The sequence below is a fragment of the Dermochelys coriacea genome, chromosome 3 (assembly GCF_009764565.3).
Source record: "Dermochelys coriacea isolate rDerCor1 chromosome 3, rDerCor1.pri.v4, whole genome shotgun sequence".
NCBI classification, from domain to species: domain Eukaryota; kingdom Metazoa; phylum Chordata; order Testudines; family Dermochelyidae; genus Dermochelys; species Dermochelys coriacea.
The window spans coordinates 29354068-29375079 of NC_050070.1; the positions used below are offsets into that span (position 1 = coordinate 29354068).

Genomic DNA, 21012 nt, shown 5'->3' on the forward strand with positions numbered 1-21012 from the left:
TGCTTTCAGTACATTAGGAACAGGTATGAATTTTTTTTTACTCTTACCACATTAGAATGATTGAGCATCTCTAATTGCATTAGTCAGTGATAGCCATAACCAGAATGCATTATTATAAAATGCCCTGCTTCTGACTCCATAATTTAGAGCAAGCCACATAACTGGCCAATTCAGACCTTATTTGGCATAATGAGAGCGAAGATAACTACTGCAGAGTTTTGAATGTGAATAAAAGTGTTGAAACCAATAGGACTTTTTAGGGAAAGAGACAGTTTTGGAAGGTCCGTTTAAGGATACAAGCTTTACATTTTGTATAAGCTGTGTTTGCAAGGAGTTTATCCCACTTACAAGCAGGGTTGAGGTCAACTGGTATAAATCATGGCTTAGGCTACACTTGCAGTTTACAGTGGTGTAGTTATGCTGGGTGCCAGTTGCCAAATGTTGATTTGTGGCTAATCCTGAGTATGAACAAGGTCTCAGTTTCTTAGTAGCTTGAATCAGGTTTAAACTGTTTACATCTTAAATGAAGGTGCCCAGATCTGACACTGTTAAAAAGGTATTTACTGTTATCTAAGCCATGATCTGCTATTCTTTTTGCTCTCACATCTGATGTCTCTGCCAATAATATACATATATTTTAAAATATGTTGAGGCCTAAATGACCCAATTTGGTATAGATACTGTACTTTTCTGTATAGTTTCTATGTTGTGTACATATTTTTCTAAACTTTTCTAAGAGAAATCCTCCCTTTAACTGTGTATACTATCAAAATAGGGACCAGGAGGTCCCTTTACTTGCAAGGCGTTGAAGTGAGGTAACTATATTTGTCACTTTAAGTTACAGGAGAAAAATAGCTACATCCTTTTGAAAATTAAAACTGAAATGGCATAGTTCAATACTTTTTTTAAAGAACCATTTATGTAAATGAGAAGAAATTTGGGTTTTTAAATATTTAAGTGGCTGGGGTCTCTTAGTTGCATTTGAATACTGGCGAGTGAGGGACAGGTACTGAAAACTGGGATATGGAAGCATTTAAATGTATTGCTTAAACTCAATGTGTTTTTTTTATTTTATTAAATTTCAATGTAGTACACATTATATAAAGCAATAATCATAATACACTTCCCTGAAGATCTGCGATTTTGGTTAAGACCCAGCACAACCAAGATGCAACTCGAAGTTGAACAGAAGAACCCTGGATCTGAAAGCGCCAGCAAAAGGCAAATGTTAGCTATCTGCAACAGTATTAATGCTTTTCTTTGTAGGCATTTAGGCCTGGATCCTCAAAGGTATTTAGGCTCCTAACTTCCATTGAAGTTAGGAGCCTAAACATCTTTGAGGATCTGGGCCTTAGCTTCTACCTTCCTCACTTATATGGAAAGCTTTAGCCTAAGCACACACATACAAAGAGTTGTTCTAGCCCTTGGAAGATACACCATCTTACTAGATGCATGCAAATCCTGGAAAAGTGAGAGAGATTTTCAATGGCATCTGGACATGAAGGATTTAATGTGTTGGGTTAAGAGAGAGATGTAAAGAGAGAGGGTGTAAAACCAGTGGTTTTAGTGTTAGACACATGAACTGTCGTGCTATAAACAGAGTTATTTTCTGAAATTCTGGTTCTGAGAGTTGTAAGCTGTACTCTAGCTTTGTTTTCTAATATCTATTCAAAAGTGTCAGGTAAATACTGCAAATGAGTTGACATTGGATATTTTTTCTTTCTTTATATTTACTTCCCAATAAGGAAATGCTCCACTAAACTTTCCTGATCTTTCAGAAGCCATGACAGTACTAGTCTTCAATGTTAGGCGCTGTACAAACCATTGAACTGGCTGTCCATGTGAGGTCTCACTCTCTTAAGGCTTGAACCAACATTTCCATTAGTCGTCATCAGTGATAGCAGAGTTTCCTCTTTGTGGGTCTCCAGGCAGTAACAAAAGAAAATAGCAACGGCCATGCTGTAGTTCCATCCACTTTGTTGAAGAAGCGTGCATAGAACTGAAGCCCGAGAGACTGGGTTTTTTTTCTTTCTATTTTAGAGTTTTACACTGATGCCAGTCACCACAATTGCTATATGCCAAGTTAAATTCCCTGCAATTAATGGTGGTAACAAAGCATGCTTAGAAATAAACTATTTGCAGCAAGATTCTGTAAGCCTGACAGAGTGACTTGACCTTGGAGCTGTGAATCGCAGGAATAATGGTGTATTTCTACTGAAACTGTGTATCTGTCATGGTTTCTCTATTCAGCTGTGGGAGATGGCTTTTGAGGCAAGTGCCTGATGTCTCAAACCATTGAACGATTGTGGCTTCACTACAGGAATAAGTATATAACGTGCTCAAAGTGAGAAGTTACTGGAGCTGAAGATGTGCATTCTTAGCACAGCTGAAGTTACAACAAGCACTTCTGAAGTAAACCAAAATGATCCTAGTCCAGCAGTCCTTAGGTGAAGAAAATCCCCCTCAAAGTCAATAGGAGGTTTGCCTTACTAAGGATGGCAGGCTCAATCCTAATAACTTGTTTACTGTGACTAGATTAGAGAGTTTATAATAACTTTATAATAATGAGAACAATTTAGTTTGAAGCTCTGATCTACTTTATTAATATTATTATGAACAAAAAGAATCCTGGTAATGGTTCATTACTAGATGGAAACGTAGAATTATCAATAGTAAAGCAGAAAAGGCAGCAGTATTCAATAAATATTTCTGTTCTGTATTTGGGAAGGAGGGGAAAGAGGATATAGTCTCTACATGGCAAAGATAACCCTTTCCATTCCATTCATATTTCTGGAGGATGTTAAACAGAAACTACTAAAGTTAGTAATTTTTAAATCAGCAGGTCCAGATAACTTTTATCCAAGAGTTTTAAAAGAGTTGGCTGAGGAGCTCTCTAGACCATTAACGTTGATTTCCAATAAGTCTTGGAGCACTAAGGAAGTTCTAGAAGACTGGAAGAAAGCTGGTGTTATGCCAATTTTTTTTTTATAAAAGGTAAATGGGATAACCTATAATTACTCAGGTCATCAGCCTGAGATCCATCCTGGGCAAGATAATGAAGCAGCTGATACAGGACTCAATTAATAAAGAATTAAAGGAGGGTAATATAATTAATGTGTATTCAAATGGGTTTATGGAAAATGGAGCCTGTCAAACTAACTTGATATCTTTTTGATGAGATTGCAAGTTTGGTTGATAGAGGTAACAATGTGACTTCTGAAAGGCATTTGACTTGGTACTTAATACTTTTTGTCTAAAAAAATAGAACAATATAAAGTTAACAAGGCACACATTAAAGATAGACCTCAAAATGTAATTGTAAACAAGGACTCATTATCAAGTGGGTGTGTTGCCATAGCATCCCACAAGATCAGTTCTTGGCCATGTTATTTAACATTTATATCAACGACCTGGAAGAAAACATTAAATCATCAAGTTTAATCATCAAGATAAAGTTTGCAGATGATACAAAAACTGGGAAAGTTGTAAATATTGAAGAGGACAGAACATTAAATATTAAATATTCAGGGTAAATAGGCCAAATCCCCTGAGATGGGATATTAGATGGATGGGATCTGAGTTACTATAGAAAATTCTTTCCTGGGTATCTGGCTGGTGAATCTTGCCCATATGCTCAGGGTTTAGCTGATTGCCATATTTGGGGTCAGGAAGGAATTTTCCTCCAGGGCAGATTGGAGAGGCCCTGGAGGTTTTTTGCCTTCCTCTGTAGCATGGGGCATGGTTGACTTGAGGGAGGCTTCTCTGCTCCTTGAAGTCTTTGAACCATGATTTAAGGACTTCAATAGCTCAGACATGGGTGAGGTTTTTCATAGGAGTGGGTGGGTGAGATTCTGTGGCCTGCGCTGTGCAGGAGGTCGGACTATATGATCAGAATGGTCCCTTCTGACCTTAGTATCTATGAACATTGATTCACAGCAATCTGGATCACTTGGTAAACTGAGTGCAAGCAAACAATATGTGTTTAATACTGCTAAATGGAAATGTATACATCTAGGAACAAACAATGTAGGCCACAGTTACGGAATGGGGGACTCTATCCTCAGAAGCAGTGACTCTAAAAAATAATTGACTGTTGTGGTGGATAATCAATTGAACATGAGCTCCCAGTGTAATACTGTGGCAAAAAGAGCTAATGCAATCCTGGGATGCATAAACAGGGAAGCTGGAGTAGGACTAGAGAGGTTATTTGGCACTGGTGCAACTGCTGTGTCCAGTTCTGATGCTCACAATTCAAGAAGGATGTTGATAAACTGGAGCGGGTTCACAGAAGAGCCATGAGGATGATTAAACAATTATAAAACATGCCTTATAGTGATAGATTTGAAGAACTCAATCTATTTAGTTTAATAAAGAGAAAATTAAGGGGTGACTTGATTGCTGTCTATAAGTACCTAGAGGGAGAACCAATATTTGATAATGGGCTCTTCAATGTAGCAGAGAAACGTATAACAAGTCCCAATGGCTGGAAATTGAAGCTAGACAAATTCAGACTGGAAATAATGTGTAATTTTTTAACAGTAAGAGTAATTAGTTTTTAGAATAATTTAATAAGGGTTGTGGTGGATTCTCCAGCACTGGGAATTTTTAAATCAAGATTGTATGTTTTTCTAAAAGAGATGGTCTAGGAAATTTTCTGGGCAAGTTCTATGGCCTGTGTTATGCAGGAGGTAAATGATCACAATGGTCCCTTCTGGCTTTGGAATCTATGAAACTGTGAACCTATTCTGTAATGACTTTACCATGCAATATTCTGTACCTTCGTTCTCTATAATTAACTCACATAACTTCTACTGACTACCACATGTTCTCCCTCTGTTTTTTGAGTATCCAGCAAAGAGATATACTGTGCTAAGCTCTAATTCAAATAACAGTAACTACAAAGGATATACAGTTCAGTACTCTTATCCTTCCAATGCAGCCTCCTTCCCCATCCCACCCCCATTTTGGTCCTAGGTCAATGGGAGTTACAGGTGTAAAACACCTCTTAGGATCAGACTTTTTGTCCTCCCTTCCTTCCCTTCATCTAAGTTGGGGTCTGCTCCTGCAAGATGTGTGCCCTCCAGGCTTTGACTTCAATTACCATCTTGATTCCCATAATGCCTATTGACTTCAGTGGAACAGGATTGGGTATTGAAGGCACTTTGTACTTTGCCCAATTTGGACTTTAAGTAGTAAGCTCCTCAGTGCATGGGCCTATTTTTGATTTGTCTGTAAAGTGCCAGGAACACCAATGGCCCTGCATAAATAATAAATAGTACGGAACATTTCAAGTAAGAAAAATGAATGGTGATTATATATTTTTGTTTCCCCCATTATGAAAGTCTCCCATGCTTTATTGGAGATTTATTGCATATTCAGACTCCTGAAACATTTCACTTATCTGATTTATAAAAGTGGGTGGGTGGGAGGATGTATAAAATTTCACAAAATTAAAATGGTCACTTACTGGAGGCTTCCAAATAAATGTCCATGTCCAGTGTTATAAATACTGTACCACTGTATATGGAGAAAGTCCAGACTCCAAATTTATGCTGTTGTATCTTAAAATTATTAGAATCTAGAAGAATGGGAGAAAGGGGCTGTCCTTATGTGCTCCATATTCTATATATATTTTTCTGAAAGCTGTTGCCTGGAAATAAAAACAAGACCACAATAACTGTTTATATAGGACTGGGCTGAAAATACTGCATGCATTTATGCTCCCTCTTCTACTTCGGCACCAGCAATTAACAGACCCTATGCCTAACACTGAAAAGCAGGAGCAATTTATGTGGGATAAGGAGGGGAAATCTGCAGAGCTATCTTCACGTTTTAGAAAGAAAATGTGATAAAACAGCAAATCCTCTTCTTTTTCCTACCTCTGATATCACAAGCGGGGCAAGTTATCTGGTTTGCATTTAATTAATATTTTTTATCTCAGTTTAAGTAAAAGTAATGTTCTTTCACTAAACCCAAATATTAAATCAGAAATAACTGTTCAGCAGCATGCCTGAAGCAGAATGGCAATTGGTACTGGGAATAAGAAGAGTAGGGTGGTATTTGAAAGGGGCATTTGGAGAATTGGGAGCGGCACTTGGAAATCAGTTGGTACAGAGTTTGTTTTCTCTAGTGAGTAAAGTCTTGTCTCTCAGGCAGTAAAGAGTTCTGGTGAAGTGCTAATAGTAATACAATTATGATGGAGGTATTGTATAATGTGGTGAGTAGACTGAGATTCACAGTTCCATTACCAGAATAGGAAAGTTCAGGTAGTCCAACTCCATTTAGAGAGGAAGCCCAGTGTTGGGTCCTCTGAAGACAATTTTAAGTGGGGAGAGAGCACTATGCCTGACTTCCTGAAGTGAATCTGCTGGTATAAGAAGTCCCAACAGTGTGCTCCCTGAAGGCAATGCCATGGTGGATGGCATACTAGTGCATTTCTACCCAAGAAAAGACTGCCTTGGAATGATAAGTCTGCCTGGGAGTGGTGCCAGGGTCCCCAGGAAAAAAATTCTGTTCAAGGCACCACCTGAAATGCTCCCAAGAGTGTTGATTGACCATATACCAGCCCTTATTGTCTTCATTTATCATTACCATCTGGCAAGTGCATGGCATCCTATAACAAATGAACCAGGGATCTAAGTCCAGTGCAACAAACACAAAAATCACCATTCAAATTAGTATCTTTGTTCGCAATCTCATTTGAAAAGCCAGTAAGTGGAGGAACCTGAAAACTCATCTACTTTCCCTGGAAATAATTTCTGAACTTCTTTCAGGTCAGGTAGTGGCAGATATGCCATATGTAGTACCGGAAAGATTACTTGGCTGCCTATGCAATGCCCACTGTCTGGACAAAGAGTGAGTTCAATCTCCCCATTTTTCAGTCTTTTACTAGCACTACATTAGAACATAATAAGTACAGCACAAAGTAAGAACTTGCACACAAGACAGACCAGTGGTACAAAGAAAAGAGTAACCTGCTTCTAGCAGTGGCTGATACCTTATATTCTGAAGCATAAGACCTGACTGGCCAAATTGCAAAGCTGTAGATATTATTAATGGGAGCTTATATATTGAGAGAAATGTGTGTTAATTCTTATGCTAAACAATTTGTTCCACCTCAAACACTCTGAGTTAGTTTCTCAGACCCGAAGAAGAGCTGTGTAAGTTTCAAAGCTTGTCTCTCACCAACAGAAGTTGGTCCAATAAAAGATATTACCTTGTCTAATAAAGTAATTCAGTTTTTTAAAAATCCTGTTTAGGTATTTGTGTTGATAGCCTTAGGCAGCAGTGAATTCCAAAGGTTGTGTACGTATGTATTTCTTTTTGTTTATTTTACATTGATTATCTTAGTTTTATTTCATGACCCCCATTCTTATATGAGACAGGAACAATGCAGCATCTGATTCATTTTCAGTATAACTGTCATAATTTGAACAATCTCAAAATTATCTCCTCCTCACCAGACTACATAATCTCTGGTTGTATGTAAACCTTGATTAGCTCTAACCAGTTTTCCTTCCCTTCTCTGAAGCTCTAGTACAACTTTCTTGTGGCACACCTACACACCTACAGGATCACTGGTCCATCTAGTCCAGTATTTTTTCTGCTAGCAGATAGTACTTGATACTTAAGAAGAAAGAAACCCTAGCAGTCGACAATTATGGAATGAATTGTCCATTGGAAAAATTTCTTCCTAGCCTCCATTATCTAATGGTTGGCTTATGTCCTTAACATGTTTTGTAAGGCATGTAAATCTATCTTATCTAATATAACTCTTCTGATTATCATAGAAATGTAGGGATGGAAGGGTTCCTCAGGAGGGCATCAAGTCCAGTCCCTTGTGCTGAGGCCGGACCACATATAAGTTGTGTCTTTTGCTCTTTACACAACATATGCAATATGAAGAAACAGTTGGGTCCAAATATACATTGGACTCTGGAAGGATTCCAGTGGTTTTTAAAACATAGAAGATAGTAACCAAAGAGGTCACAAACTACTTAGAGGGACATTATCCAATTCCTATACACTACCTATGTCTAATCCTTTTATTGAATCCTACTAAGCTCTTGGTCTCAATTATATATTGTGGCAGTGAGTTCCACAGGTTAACTATACACTGAATGATAAGAGTATTTATTTTATCAGTTTTAAATTTGCTGCCAGGAATGTTAGAATCAGAAGATCCTGAAAGATTCAGTTTCATTTTGGAGAAGCAGTTGGAATTAGGTAGTTGAAAAGAGCAGGAGAAAGGTGTGGTTGCTGCAGGGGCACTTCACTGAGGAGGAAATAGTAATCAATCATGGGTGGGAAAACAGACCTTGTGAACACAGTCAAAACAGCAGAATTTATTAAACAGTTTTTAACAGTTTGTTCCAGCTGCATAGATGGGTCAAACCCACATTAATGGGTCAAACAGATTAATACATATGATTTAGATTAGGCAGCCCTCTTCCCCAGAAACCCCAGATGAAGAACAGCTTTTTAACCTGGTTGAAAGTTGGAATTTCTGTTCCAGGAGAAATTCTAAAATTCTGAAGAAAAAAAAAAGTACCATTTCAGAATGAAAAGTCTAAATTTTGACATTTCCTATGGAAGGGAAAATCTGAATAATTTCATTTCAAAATAATCAAAACATTTCATTTCCAAAATTTTAAAATGAAATTGAGTCTGGGAACCCAAGCTCCAAGGCTCATAGCTAAGATATGGCTAGCAGACAGATGGTGAACCAAGAGCTCTAACCCTGGGGAGGTCTGTATTGTGGGATTGCCCCAGGGACATAGATCCTGAAAGCCAAGGCGTTCCTATGACAGAGCTGCCTGGAAGCCTGGGATCCCCAATAGCTCATCCAGTGAGCTGGCAAGAAATTAGGCAGAAAACCTTCCCTTGGTTTGGTGGAAGTTCATAGAAATCAATATGTTTCTGTGAAACATTTAGCTTAAGATGAATTCTCATTTTCTGACAAAAAACTATTCAGACAGAAAATTCCTGACAGTCATATTTAGTAACAATTGTCAAAATTGATTGTTCAGGCTGTGACTATAGGAACAGTGTAAGGGAAGTGTAAGTATTTTGAAGAAACAGGCAAAACAAAGAAAGCTCTAAAACTAGAGAAAGTGAGAACTGAAAAAGAAAATCAGACTCAGAAATCCACCTAAAAAGAAAAATAGGATCTTGGTTATTCTATCTCTCTCTCTCTCTGTCCAATGTTTGAACTGCAGTCTGACTGGTCTGTTTAAATATAAATGACATCATTCCCTGCAGTGAGTAAATTCTTATCTCTAAAGCCATGTCAACACTCAAACTTTTCAGGAACTCTCTCCTGTTTCACCACTGCTGCAGCTTCCTCAGTGGGAGCTATAAGAGAAGTGGTTGTTTATACCACTGGGTTGGCTAGACCAGCTTGAGCTTTCCCAACAACACTAGGGAAGACTCAGCCTTTGACGGGGGATGATACTGTTAGTTCTCATGTATTTCTGTATTGTGGTGTGGGGATTTGAAGTTGCAGCCAGAACTGCAAGAATAAAGATCTTTAGTTACATTGCCCTGTGGAGAGTCAGCTGCTATGGGCATTTCAAACCTAATTGTGCTGTGGTCACTGGTGTCCAGTGGTTTGCCTATACTCACCTTCTAACCCAGTGATGGTATATCACAGAAGACTAAGTCCAGAGCAGCCACCTCCTAAATGAAGTAGAAGTTTATTGCATTGTGTTAACTGGAAGAGATGATAACACATCAGTGTGCTGATGGCAGAGCTTCCAGAAAATGGCCCCAGCACAAGGATAGCATAGTCATGGCATAGGCAGCCTTATGTTGTTCTTAACCTCTACCCGTGCAGCCTTGGTGAAGGGTCATGCCAAGGAGAGGGAGGGAGCATGATGAGGGCAAGAGTCGGAGTGGCTGGAGCACTCTGTGTTCTAACTTTTCTGGGCTGTGAAGCTTCCTACGTGTGGGGAAGCTACTGTAATGAGAGCAGCCCCTGGAGTAGCTTTATAGTATGCCACATCTCCATAGGTCCTAGAAGCTGGGAGAAGCAAAGAGGACTTAAAGCTATCCCTGCCCCCACTCTCCAGGATGTGCCTCCTCCTGAGAGGTGCAGCACAGAATCTGGCACACCAGTACCAGGAGCAGATTTACCATGAAAAAAATCGACCGGGGGGCCCCAAAATGCAGGACATATATGACAACCTGCCCCTGAGACCCGGTCAGCGCGCAGCAGGGCTCAGGCAGCCAGGCATGTCCCTGCGACCCCTGGGTGTGTGTGTGTGTGTGTCTCTGCATCCTGTCCCGAATGCCAACTCCACAGCTCCCATTGGCTGGGAACTGTGACCAATGGGAGCTGCGGGGATGGTGCTTGTGGGCAGTGGTGTGCAGAGACCCCCTGCCCCCGTCCCGTCTAGGAGCCGCTGCTGGAGGGGTGTGTATATTGGTCGCTTTGGGGACCTTGCCGTCTGAGGTAAGTGCCACCCCCTGCCCCAGCCCAAAGCCTGCACCCCGCACCCAAACTTCCTTCTAGAAATCGCAACCCTCACCCCCTCCTGCACCCCAACCCCCTGCCTCAATCAAGGTACCTCACTTTATTTTTATTTACTTTCCATTACTTATAATATAGGAGGAGGATGAAGAAAAAAAGAATGAAAAAAGGGGGGGCAGATAAGAGAGAATGTTCTTTTTCTTGGGTGGATCCCAAGGGGGGCCCCCAAAAATGAAGCTATGCACAGGGCCCCACTAACTCTAAATCCGCCACTGACTAGCACCATGGATCGTTTTCAAGTAACCCAGATTATACATTTTTGCTACCTTCCCAGTGCCCCCCAAGAAGCCAGCAGTGGCAGTGTTGAGGGGGATATTATATATATCTAATCAAATGGACAGACAGAACAAGCCTCGCGTTATCAAGAAATGTCCAGTCATCACCTACACCACTTTGTGTGTTGTACCTCCTTTCATCTATCCTTTGGCATTTGTCTTTTATAGATTGTAAACTTTTGCATAGCAGGGACTGTACCCTCCTATATGTACGTATACATCATATAGCATATTTTGGGTGCTACTAGAAACAGTAAGAAGAAATAATAATACATCATACCTGTCTGAGAAAAGGACCTGTTCCAGATCCTGGAGGTCAATATCCTCTGTTATCTATATAGTTGAAGTATAAAGCTAATTTATTTTGTTTAACATTTGGTTGGCAGTTTTGGTTTGCATTTAATTACATCTCTGATTTGGGTGGTTTAATATTTTTATATCTGCCCTGTGTTAGTGATTGATATGGTAGTGGCACTCTTACTGAGAGTTGCTTTGGAAATGTATGGGTTTTGAAAATTATGTTGTATTTAATGCACCTTGTTGCAAAGCAACAGATGCTGTATAAATTAATGAAATGATATAGCATCAAGAAATTGTTTCTTCAAAGCCTACCCAGCTGTAACATTCAACCAACTAACACTGGAATAGGAAAATGACCAATTACTATGATTTTGGCTGATTTTTTAACTTAATCATTATAACATACTGAGCTCCTTATTACCATCCAGACTATGGAGGCCCATAGCATATTCCTTCCTTTATGTGTTTGTGGTTTTATTACCTGCATGTGTAAAATAGATTTAGAAAAGGTAACTCATTAACCATGAGAATGAATTAAAATACCAACATACGACAAAGGGAAAATAAGAAACAAACCATTATTTCTTTTTTTCCTGCATTTAGTATTTATGTATCTAAAAATAAAAATAATCTGTTATGCTAATGAAATAAATTTAAATGATTTATTTCTGGATAAAGAGTATTGGTAATAATCTTTAAACCCCCAAATGGTCTGGGATCCGGTTATCTGAGAAACCACCTCTTACCCTATTCTCCATCACAGCATTTAAGAGCTGTCAGTTCCTTGGACTGAACTCTCCAGGAGCATAGGGGGCCCTCAGCTTTGGACTTCATTAGGCTTGGTAGTCCAACATGAATTGAGTTCGGCAGCTTTAAAGGCATAATACAAAGAATATTTATTTGGTTTAGCTTTTTGTTTTCTTGTTTGTGCTTGATTTACTACCACTATTCATTTTTCAGTATTGGATGGAGGGGAATGATGTCTTAATTCAGACTTCCTCTGTGATGTTGGGCAACTCACTTAACATTTCTGTGCCTCGTTTTCCCCATATAGTAAATGAATATACTAATACTACTGCATAGAGGTATTGTGAAGCTTAATTCATTAATGTTTTCAAAGAACTTTGAAATCCTGGGATTTCACCCTACAAAAAGTGATAAGAATGAATTAATCCATAATTACAGTGAATCAGACTCCAAAACTGCCAGACACAGGTTAACACCAGAATTGTTCTTTCCTAGATGGTTACCTCCCAGTAATTATTCACACATCACTGCTACTTGATTAATGATCTATTTAGAAAAGAGAAAACCAGCTGCCAATTAGGCAAAAATTAAATTAAAACAGAGGTGTGATAATACTGATTGAAACCTGACAATATTAAATTGCAGTATTCTAATAAAAAAACCTATGTTCTACCAACTGCATATTTAGATCCTGATCTTGCAAATATGCACATAAGAAGCCCTATTGAGCTAAGGATTGGCTACCTACCCCCTTACCAATGTATTATCAATGTAAACAAACAAATAGTATGTATATATAATTTTGCAATAAAACTATTGCAAAAGTATTTAAAATTGCATGGAAAAAATTGACTATCTGGGCTTCAGAGTTAAAAGTTCATTCTCTACTTCATACCAACAATGTTTCTGCTAAATTTCAAGCAAATTACATGCAAAGGTTGTTTTATTGTTTGCAGCCTCAATAAAACCCAAGACACAGGTCAAGGAGAATAACCCAGTTGATGTTTAGGGCACTGTATTGCTGAAAGTGTTAATTTTTGTAAGAAAAATAAAACATAGGCTCTGACCAGGCATATTTCTCAAGATATGGGTATTAGCATTTAGCCTTGACTCCAGCTTTGACCAGGGAATGTTCTCACTCTGTGTTCAAATCTGCAGCATCACTTGTCACACCAGTGGAATCCACTTTTAATCTGAATGTTATCAACAGTGGCTGACAATTTGATCCTCTATGTATCTCCACTCACAGGGTATCTGATTCATTACTGCACTTAACACCATCCTTTCTGAGCCCTCAAATTAAGGAAATCAGGGCTAGGTGTATGCATGCTTATTGGAAAGGGCATAGTGAGCACAAGGTCTGGCTTTGTTAGCAGCGGATGTATTGTTTTCATGGGTGGCTCAGTGTGCGTGTCCATGGGGACTCTAGGTTGGGAATGCTGAGAACGGCTAGCCGAGAAAATCTGAAATTATAGATAGGATCATACAATAACATCTATATAACTAATTCATGTCTGTATCATATTTCCACTTTATATGCTCTTCATTTGCTGAACACACTAGGGATCACCTTTCTCCTTCACTTCTTCTTTCTTCTTCTCACTGTCAGTTTCTTCCCCTCCCTTTCTTTCATTCTGTGGAGATGCATTCCCTCTTCTTTAATTATTTATATAATTTTGTATCTATGTAAAATGCATTGCAAACTATTAATTAAAAATATAGTTTCTTTCTATATTGACTCGGTTTTGTGGGACATGACAAGACTGCGTAAATTGCTATACTTAAAAGGACACTGTTGACTTGCAATGTATTATAAATAAATGTCTTTTTCTAGTTTACTAATAACACCTTACATTAGTAAAAGTAAAATAACTTTTAAAAGTCTATTTACTTATCCCTATGCTCTTTGTTTACTTTTTCATATTTATTTTAGTGTGAACAATGAAAATTAGTGAAGTCTGTTTCAATTTTGTTACAACTAGTTTCACTTTCAGTTTCTCAGTGCTGCAATGGTTTCAAGCACTGCAGGTGAATGTTTTTAACTATTTGAAAAAATGTTTCATGACAAACATATCTACAGTATTTGTAAAGTTTGTTTTTATAAAATCTAAATGATAGGCCAAATTATTTTCCTCTGTGTCCTTTTAAAATGGGATAGAGCACTGGACTGGAATTTAGAAGACCTAGGTTTTATTCCCAACTCTGTCACCTGGGTGACCTTGGAGAAGTCACTTTGCCTCTTTATGCCTCAGTTTCCCCATCTCTAAAGTGGGGATAATACTTACCTCCTTTGTAAAGTATTTTGAGATCTATGGCTGAAAAGCACTATATACCTAATAAGTCTTATTATTTTATTTAGAAAAGTAGGAAAACAGAATATACTTTTTTCTTAATTATATTCATATAAAATTTACTCCATTTACATGTCTAAAGAAAATTTTTCTGATTGCCAGCGCTGCAAACTCATGATGGGATCTGACAGTCAAACTATGTCCTGATGAACAGGACTTCATCCGATGAAGTGGGTTTTAGCCCATGAAAGCTTATGCCCAAATAAATTTGTTAGTCTCTAAGATGCCACAAGGACTCCTCATTGTTTTTGCTGATACAGACTAACATGGCTACCACTCTGAAATATGTCCTTTCTGTCACTTATAACCAAAAGTAAAGATTCTGCAGTTGGATCTTAGGTGATGCTTTTGTTGATTATTCATAAGCCAGAAGAGATTTCAGGTCACTCTACCATTGCTATATTGACTCTTCAATTCTAACGGTAGTAAAATTTACTTTGTCAGTAAACAGATATGACCTGAAGGCAGATGGAACAGATGCATTAAGTAAGAACTTCAAGAAGGTACTGTTTCTACAGTCACTTTTCAGACTATAACTAAACTATATTCAAAACAGGCTTTGTCGTGCTTGGCCAAGAATTTCTTTGTTATGATGAGTTTAAATGTTACCTTAAATGTCACAGAATCATGAAAGTTAGAGAAAGTGATAAAAAAGAAGACTTAGCATTTGTAAAGTGCTTTTCATCTGTAGATCTCAAAGTTCTTTACAAAAATTAATAAGTATAAGGAAACAGAGGCACAGATATGCAACTTGCCCAAAGTCAGGGTGGGTATGTCTACATAGCAAGCAGCAGCCTGTGGCTGCGAGTCTCACAGCCTGGGTCTACAGACTTGGGCTGACACTACGGGCTAAAAATATCTGTGTAGATATTTGGACTTGGGTCCTGAAGCCTAGGGAGGGGGTTGGGCTTCAAAACCCAACCTGAGCCTGAACAGGTACACAGTTATTTTTAGTGCCATAATGTGTGCCCTGCAAGCCTGAGTCTGTAGACCCAGGCTCTAAGACTCACTGCTGTGGGCTGCAGCTTGCTGTGTAGAAATACCCTGTGAATGCTCAAAAGAGAGTGCAGGGTCTTGACTCTCAGTCTGGGGCATGATTCAATGGCCACTGAAGTCAACAGAAATATTCCCATTGAGTTTAATGGGCACTGGATCAGGCTTCTGATGCTCTATACTAACTATTACAGACTTGTTCCCTACAATACATTTTTTAGTCTTTTGTTCAACTAATTTTAAATCCCTTCTTAAAATACATTTCTGATGTGATGGAAATCTGATGTGATGTACAGGAAATCAGCCAACCAATTATGACTAGGCTGTGTAGTAGTTGGGAATAGCCGATTTATTTATTAAAAAAATCTTTCAGGTGATTTAGAACTATCAAGCTATTGAACAGCTAACCTAGGTAACTTATTATTGTTACCCCATTATTCCTCCAACCCCTTCAGTCCTACTTGTCACACCTACTGGTTGTGTCTTGTCTCAAATTAGATGTAAAGCTCTTTGAGGTAGAGTCTATATCTTCTCATGTGTTTCTGAACAGTACCCAGAACAATGGTAATGTGGAGTGGGCATTACTCTAATATATCATTAAATAATAAAATATTATTAATAATAAGATAATAATAATACATGTTTCAATAAATATTTTTTCACACACTTCCTCAAGGAACTCTTTCACAAGATTATAAAGGTGTTACAATTACATACAGGCTTCAACCATGACATTTGAATTTTGGTCTTCCACAAAGTTCAGAGGTTTTTGTGTGTGTCAGATTCAGGGTTTTGATCAGCTTACTATAGAGTCTAGCTGTGAAATTCAGATCTGAACTTCCGCATAATCTGGGATTGTTTGGCTCCAGGGCTCTGACTTAGAATATTGTATGGGGTGATCCTATTCAAAACCATGCAAGCGACTCACAGATCTACTTGTCCACTTTGGACCTGTCTCCTGTCTAAATTAAAATATTAGCCTGTCTTTCTGACATCATTTCATGGATACCCAGCTGTCAACCCAAGCTCAGCATGACCAAAACTAGACTTTTGATCTTTCCCCACTAAGTTCTTCTACCTTTCTCAGTCACTGTGACCACTGACACTCATGACAGTAATATCAGCTTAGTCTTTATTTTGTCCCTTCCTCTAGATCTAATGCATCCAGGCTGTGTCTAAATCTTGCCACTTCTTCCTACATATCATCTGTAAGATCCAGTATTTCCTTTCTACCCACATAGCTAAAACTCTTTGCCAGGCCCTCATTATCTTGCTTCCTGACTATAACCTCTTCTTTTATTTTATTTTCTCGTCTAATGCCATCTTAAATTCATACAAAATGCTGCTGCAAAAATCATCTCTCTCACTTGCCACATCACCCCCCTCTTTGTACTCATACATTGCCTCCCCTTATAGTATAGTATAACACAAGCTACTGGTCTTCAATTTTAAGGTTCTTCACCAACTATTCCATCCCTTACTTTAATCTCTTATCTAACACACTATGGAAACAACAACTCCTGCCTTTGCTATGTCCAGGATGCCAGCCTGGAGTGCCCATCTGTCAAATTGCCCAATGAGCACCTTCATGCTTTCTCCCACACTCACTCTTATACATGGGGAGAAGCTCCCTGTAAAAATCTGCAAGGCCACAATCACTTTTAAAACCCACCTATGCCATGATGACTACAAAATATTTGACAATGATTAGGCACGTGGTCTGCTGTGACCACCGCTTATATGATTGATCACAATCATCTTACTATTATCTTGTGCTCCCCTCTCTATTTGTTTTCTCTCATCTTATACATAGATTGTAAGTTCTCAGGGGCATGGGCTATCATTTTACGTGTATGCAGTGCCTACCTAGTGCAATGGGGACAATCCTCGATTTGTGGCCTCAAGATGCTAACACAATACAAATAAATAGTAGGCCAGCAGTCCCAAACTTCCCTCCAGTTTGTGGTTGTTCCCAGCACATTCTGGCTCAGCCTACTCACATTCTCTTTAGATTTTTATACTATGCTCATTATTGTAAGAACCTTTCAATACTGCATTAAGCAACATGATTACACATCTGTTGCATTTGTTCTCTTATCCTTCCCTGGTGGAAGAAGTGTATGGAGAGGAGTATCTTGTTTTGATAAGGTTTTTTTTTTTGTTTTGGTTCCATATACCTGTTACTAGGAGTTTATAATAGAGAAGGCAAGGTAAAAGAAATGTGCCTTGCACATGGAAGTGGAAAGTGGTAAGTTTTGTGATAGTTCTTAGTTCTGAGGGAAATTCATTCCACAATCTCAGATTACCTGTGGAGAAGGTTCTGTCTCTCACATAGAAGAGATTTACTCTTAGGCTATGGCTACACTACAGTTTAAGTTGAGATAAATTATATTGCTCAGGGGTGTGACTTAGCCACCCCACTAAGCGACATACCTTACGGTGATATAAGCACCGGTGCGGACAGCACTATGTTGGCAGGACAGCTTTTCCCACCGACATAGCTACTGCCACTTGTGGGGATTGGAGTAATTAAGCTGAGGGGAGAGCTCTTAGAAAAGAGATGACTAAGGGGGGATATGAGAGAGGTCTGTAAAATCATGACTGGTATGAACAAATTCATAGGGAAGTATTATTCATCTCTTCACATAACACAAGAACTAAGGGTCACCTGATGAAATTAACAGACAACAGGTTTAAAACAAACAAAAGGAAGTACTTCTTCACACAACACATGGTCAGCTGTCGAACTTGCTACGATGGGATATCGTGAAGGCCAAAAGTATGGGTTCGAAACAGAATCAGATAAGTTCACAGAAGATAGGTCCATCAATGGTTACTGGTCAAGATGGTCAGGGATACAACCACATGCTCCGAGTGTCGCTAGCCTGTTTGCTAGGAACTGGAAGTGGGTGACAGAGGATGGATCCCCTGATGATTGCCTGTTCTGTTCATCCCCTCTGAAGCATCTGATACTGGTGACTGTAGGAAAACAGGATACTGGGCTAGATGGACCATTGGTGCAACCCACTACAGCGGCTCGTGGGTTCTTAACATCCATGCACTCTGGGAGCCCTCTGCTCCAGGTCAACCGCGAGGGGCACAGGGGGTTCTTGAGCTGCACCTTGGGTGGCAGTGAAGTGTGGGGGGCGGGGGGCTGGTTTGGAGTCACCACCCAATTATTATACCAAGTGTCTAGGGCTTTATAGGACCAGGCGGTACATACATACATACCATACAACCCTGAGGATGGGAAGCTTGTGCCCCCCTCCCGGACCCCTCCACGTGCTGGGTTCGCCGCCTTCCTTCACACGCTGGCTCAGGAGGAGGCGATAACGACAGGGCGGGTCAGCCTGCTATTTTGGCCGGGCTGAGGGCAGCCGGAGGAGGCGGCGGCGGGGCAAGCTGCTCAGCGCCCGCTTTGGGGGGTGACGGCGTGTCCCTGCCGCAGCCGGGGGGGGGGTGACCCCGCGCTGTCCCGCCAGCTGCGCTGAGGGGTATAGTCAGGCGATGAGCGAGCGCGGAGCTATGCGCCCTAGGCGCGGGGCGGCGTGTCCGGCCGCTCGGAGCGGAGGCTTGTGGGTAAGGGAGGCCGGCTGCTGGGTGTCAGGCTGAGGGGCGGGAGCCGGAGAATGGGGGCGGCGGGAGGCAGCGGCAGGGACAGTGACTCGCTGCGGGCGGCGGCCGCCCCATGGACTGAGTGACACGGCGAGAGAGGGGCAGCAGCGAGCCTCCCGCCGCCGCTGGGAGCCGCTTCTCCCGCCCAGCCGCCGCCGCCGCCGGAGGAGGAGGAGGAGGGGAGCCGGCCTCCAGCGCCGCCCGCCGCTTTCCCTCCGCCGCGGCGGGTGTTTGGCTGGTGCAATGGCCAGGCTGGTGCCGGGGACCCGGGAGTGACTCGGTGCCCGTCCAGAGCGGGGGGGGGAGAGTCGGGGCCGCCCCGGCAATCTCTCTGCCCCCCCCCCCCCCCGCCCCGGCTGCCGCCCCGCGCTGTTCATGCCTTTGCAGCTGAGCGGTGCCCAGGGGCGGAGCAGCCTCAGCAGCGCCCAGTCGGGGAGCGTCCCCTCTGCTCCTGAGACAGGGCCCAGGCCCGGCCGGGAGCCCCCGGCTTCTCCGCAGCGCTAGGCCCCGGAGCGGACACCGGAGCCGGCTAGAGAGTGATCTCCTCCTGCCCGGCAGCTCGCACAGCCCCGCGGGGAGGGGGAGGATGAGCCAGCTTCAGACAGCGAAGATGTCCGTTCCCCCCCCCGCCTGCGCCCCTGGAGCCCGGGGACGGGGTGACCACGAGCCGCCAGAGGAAGCTGGAGTCCATGATCCGAGACCCTCGGTCCCCAGTCAATGTGGAAAGTTTGCTGGTGAGTTAGACCCCCCCCCCCGGGCACAATAGGGGCCTTTGGAGCTCCCCCCTCCCAGGGATGGATCGATGGACGGACGGACGGACTGGCTGGGTGGGGTGATAAACAGCGCTCCCCTGGGCTTGTTCGGAGGGCAACGGGTCACTCAGACGTGGATGGGTTTTTGGTAGATGTCCCCCTCAGCGGGGTGCATACCTCCAGCCCCCTTGGCTGAGGGGTTGTGTCTCTCTCTCTGTGTGGGTGGGGGAAGGAATGGGAAAAGAGAGAGAGAGAGTACTTCCCGATGGGTGGGTTGGGGGGAGCTCTCACTTGATGACTTTGAAAGGGATGGTGAGTGTTCTCCCCTTGAATGAATTTGGGAGGGTGTTGGTGCGATCCCCCCTTGGGATAACGAGGGAAGGCCATGATGGTGAAAATGTGCTCTTCTTGATGGCTGGCGTTGGGCAGGAGCGGGATGGTAGAGAACAACTCTCACCCGCCCGTCCCCCCCCCCAGTGAACTTTGTGTGTTTGTGTTGGGGGTGGGGGCCTGTGGAGTGCTTCCTGCTTGACTGGCTGAGAGGGCTCCTTTCTTGGATGATGAGGGAAATGCCTTTGGATGGGGGCAGAGAGCTCCTTTCCCTTAGCTTTATTTGCACTTAATTTACTCAATTTGGTACCGAGCATGGACTCTAAGATTATTTTGAGAAATGGAAGCAAATACGTTTTTCTCCTATGTAGAGGCCAGGTGTGTGCCACCTCCTTCTCCCAGGTGTGGGCCCCCAAATTAAACCACACTCAATTACTATGAAGTTAAAGATGAGACTTGTGGCCCGGAGCATGATGTAGAAACACTGCAGGAAAAGAAAACATCCAGGAAATAAATATATCTTGGGGATATAACAGGGACACTTATTTCCTGTTGGGGTGAAGAGATTTCTCTCTGCCTTTTGTAATATAGCAATTTTTTCCTTTTTGAGTATGAAATGCTGTTTCTTTTCCGGGGAAACCGATGCCTCCAAGAAGGAGTGAAAAGGGAGTGTGATCTCCCCATTTGAAACACGTAAGCCAGGGGTGGGCAAACTTTTTGGCCTGAGGGCCACATCGCAAAATTGTATGGAGGGCCAGGTAGGGGAGGTTGTGCCTCCCCAAACAGCCTGGCCCCTGCCCCCTATCCACCCCCTCCCACTTCCCACCCCCTGACTGCCCATCTCTGAACCCCCGACCCATCCAACACCCCCTGCTCCTTGTGCCCTGACCCCCCCCTCCCGGGACCCTCCACGCTTAACCGGCCCCTGGAATTGCACCCCTATCCAACCCTCCTGTCCTCTGACTGCTCTGAACCCTATCCACACCCCTGCCTCTGACAGGCCTCCTGGGACTTCCACGCCTATCCAACTGTTCCCCTGTCCCCTAACTGCCCCCCCGAACATCCACCCTATCCAACCACCCCCTGTTCCCTGCCCCTGACTGCCCCCCCAGGACTCT

The 21012-nt window shown here is 42.0% G+C and overlaps 1 protein-coding gene across 2 annotated transcripts in view; it reads left to right on the plus strand.

The window, feature by feature from the left end:
- Positions 1-18777: 18777 nt before the first annotated feature.
- Positions 18778-21012, plus strand: part of ROCK2 (Rho associated coiled-coil containing protein kinase 2) — a 160427-nt gene continuing 158192 nt past the window's right edge. Inside the window, exon 1 of one of the 2 annotated variants that reach the window (XM_038395924.2) lies at positions 18778-19546. In XM_038395924.2, the coding sequence (XP_038251852.1) occupies positions 19502-19546 (45 nt within the window). In that variant the 5' untranslated portion in view covers positions 18778-19501. The remainder of the gene's footprint in view (positions 19547-21012) is intronic. The other variant, XM_038395923.2, reaches the window with a different exon arrangement.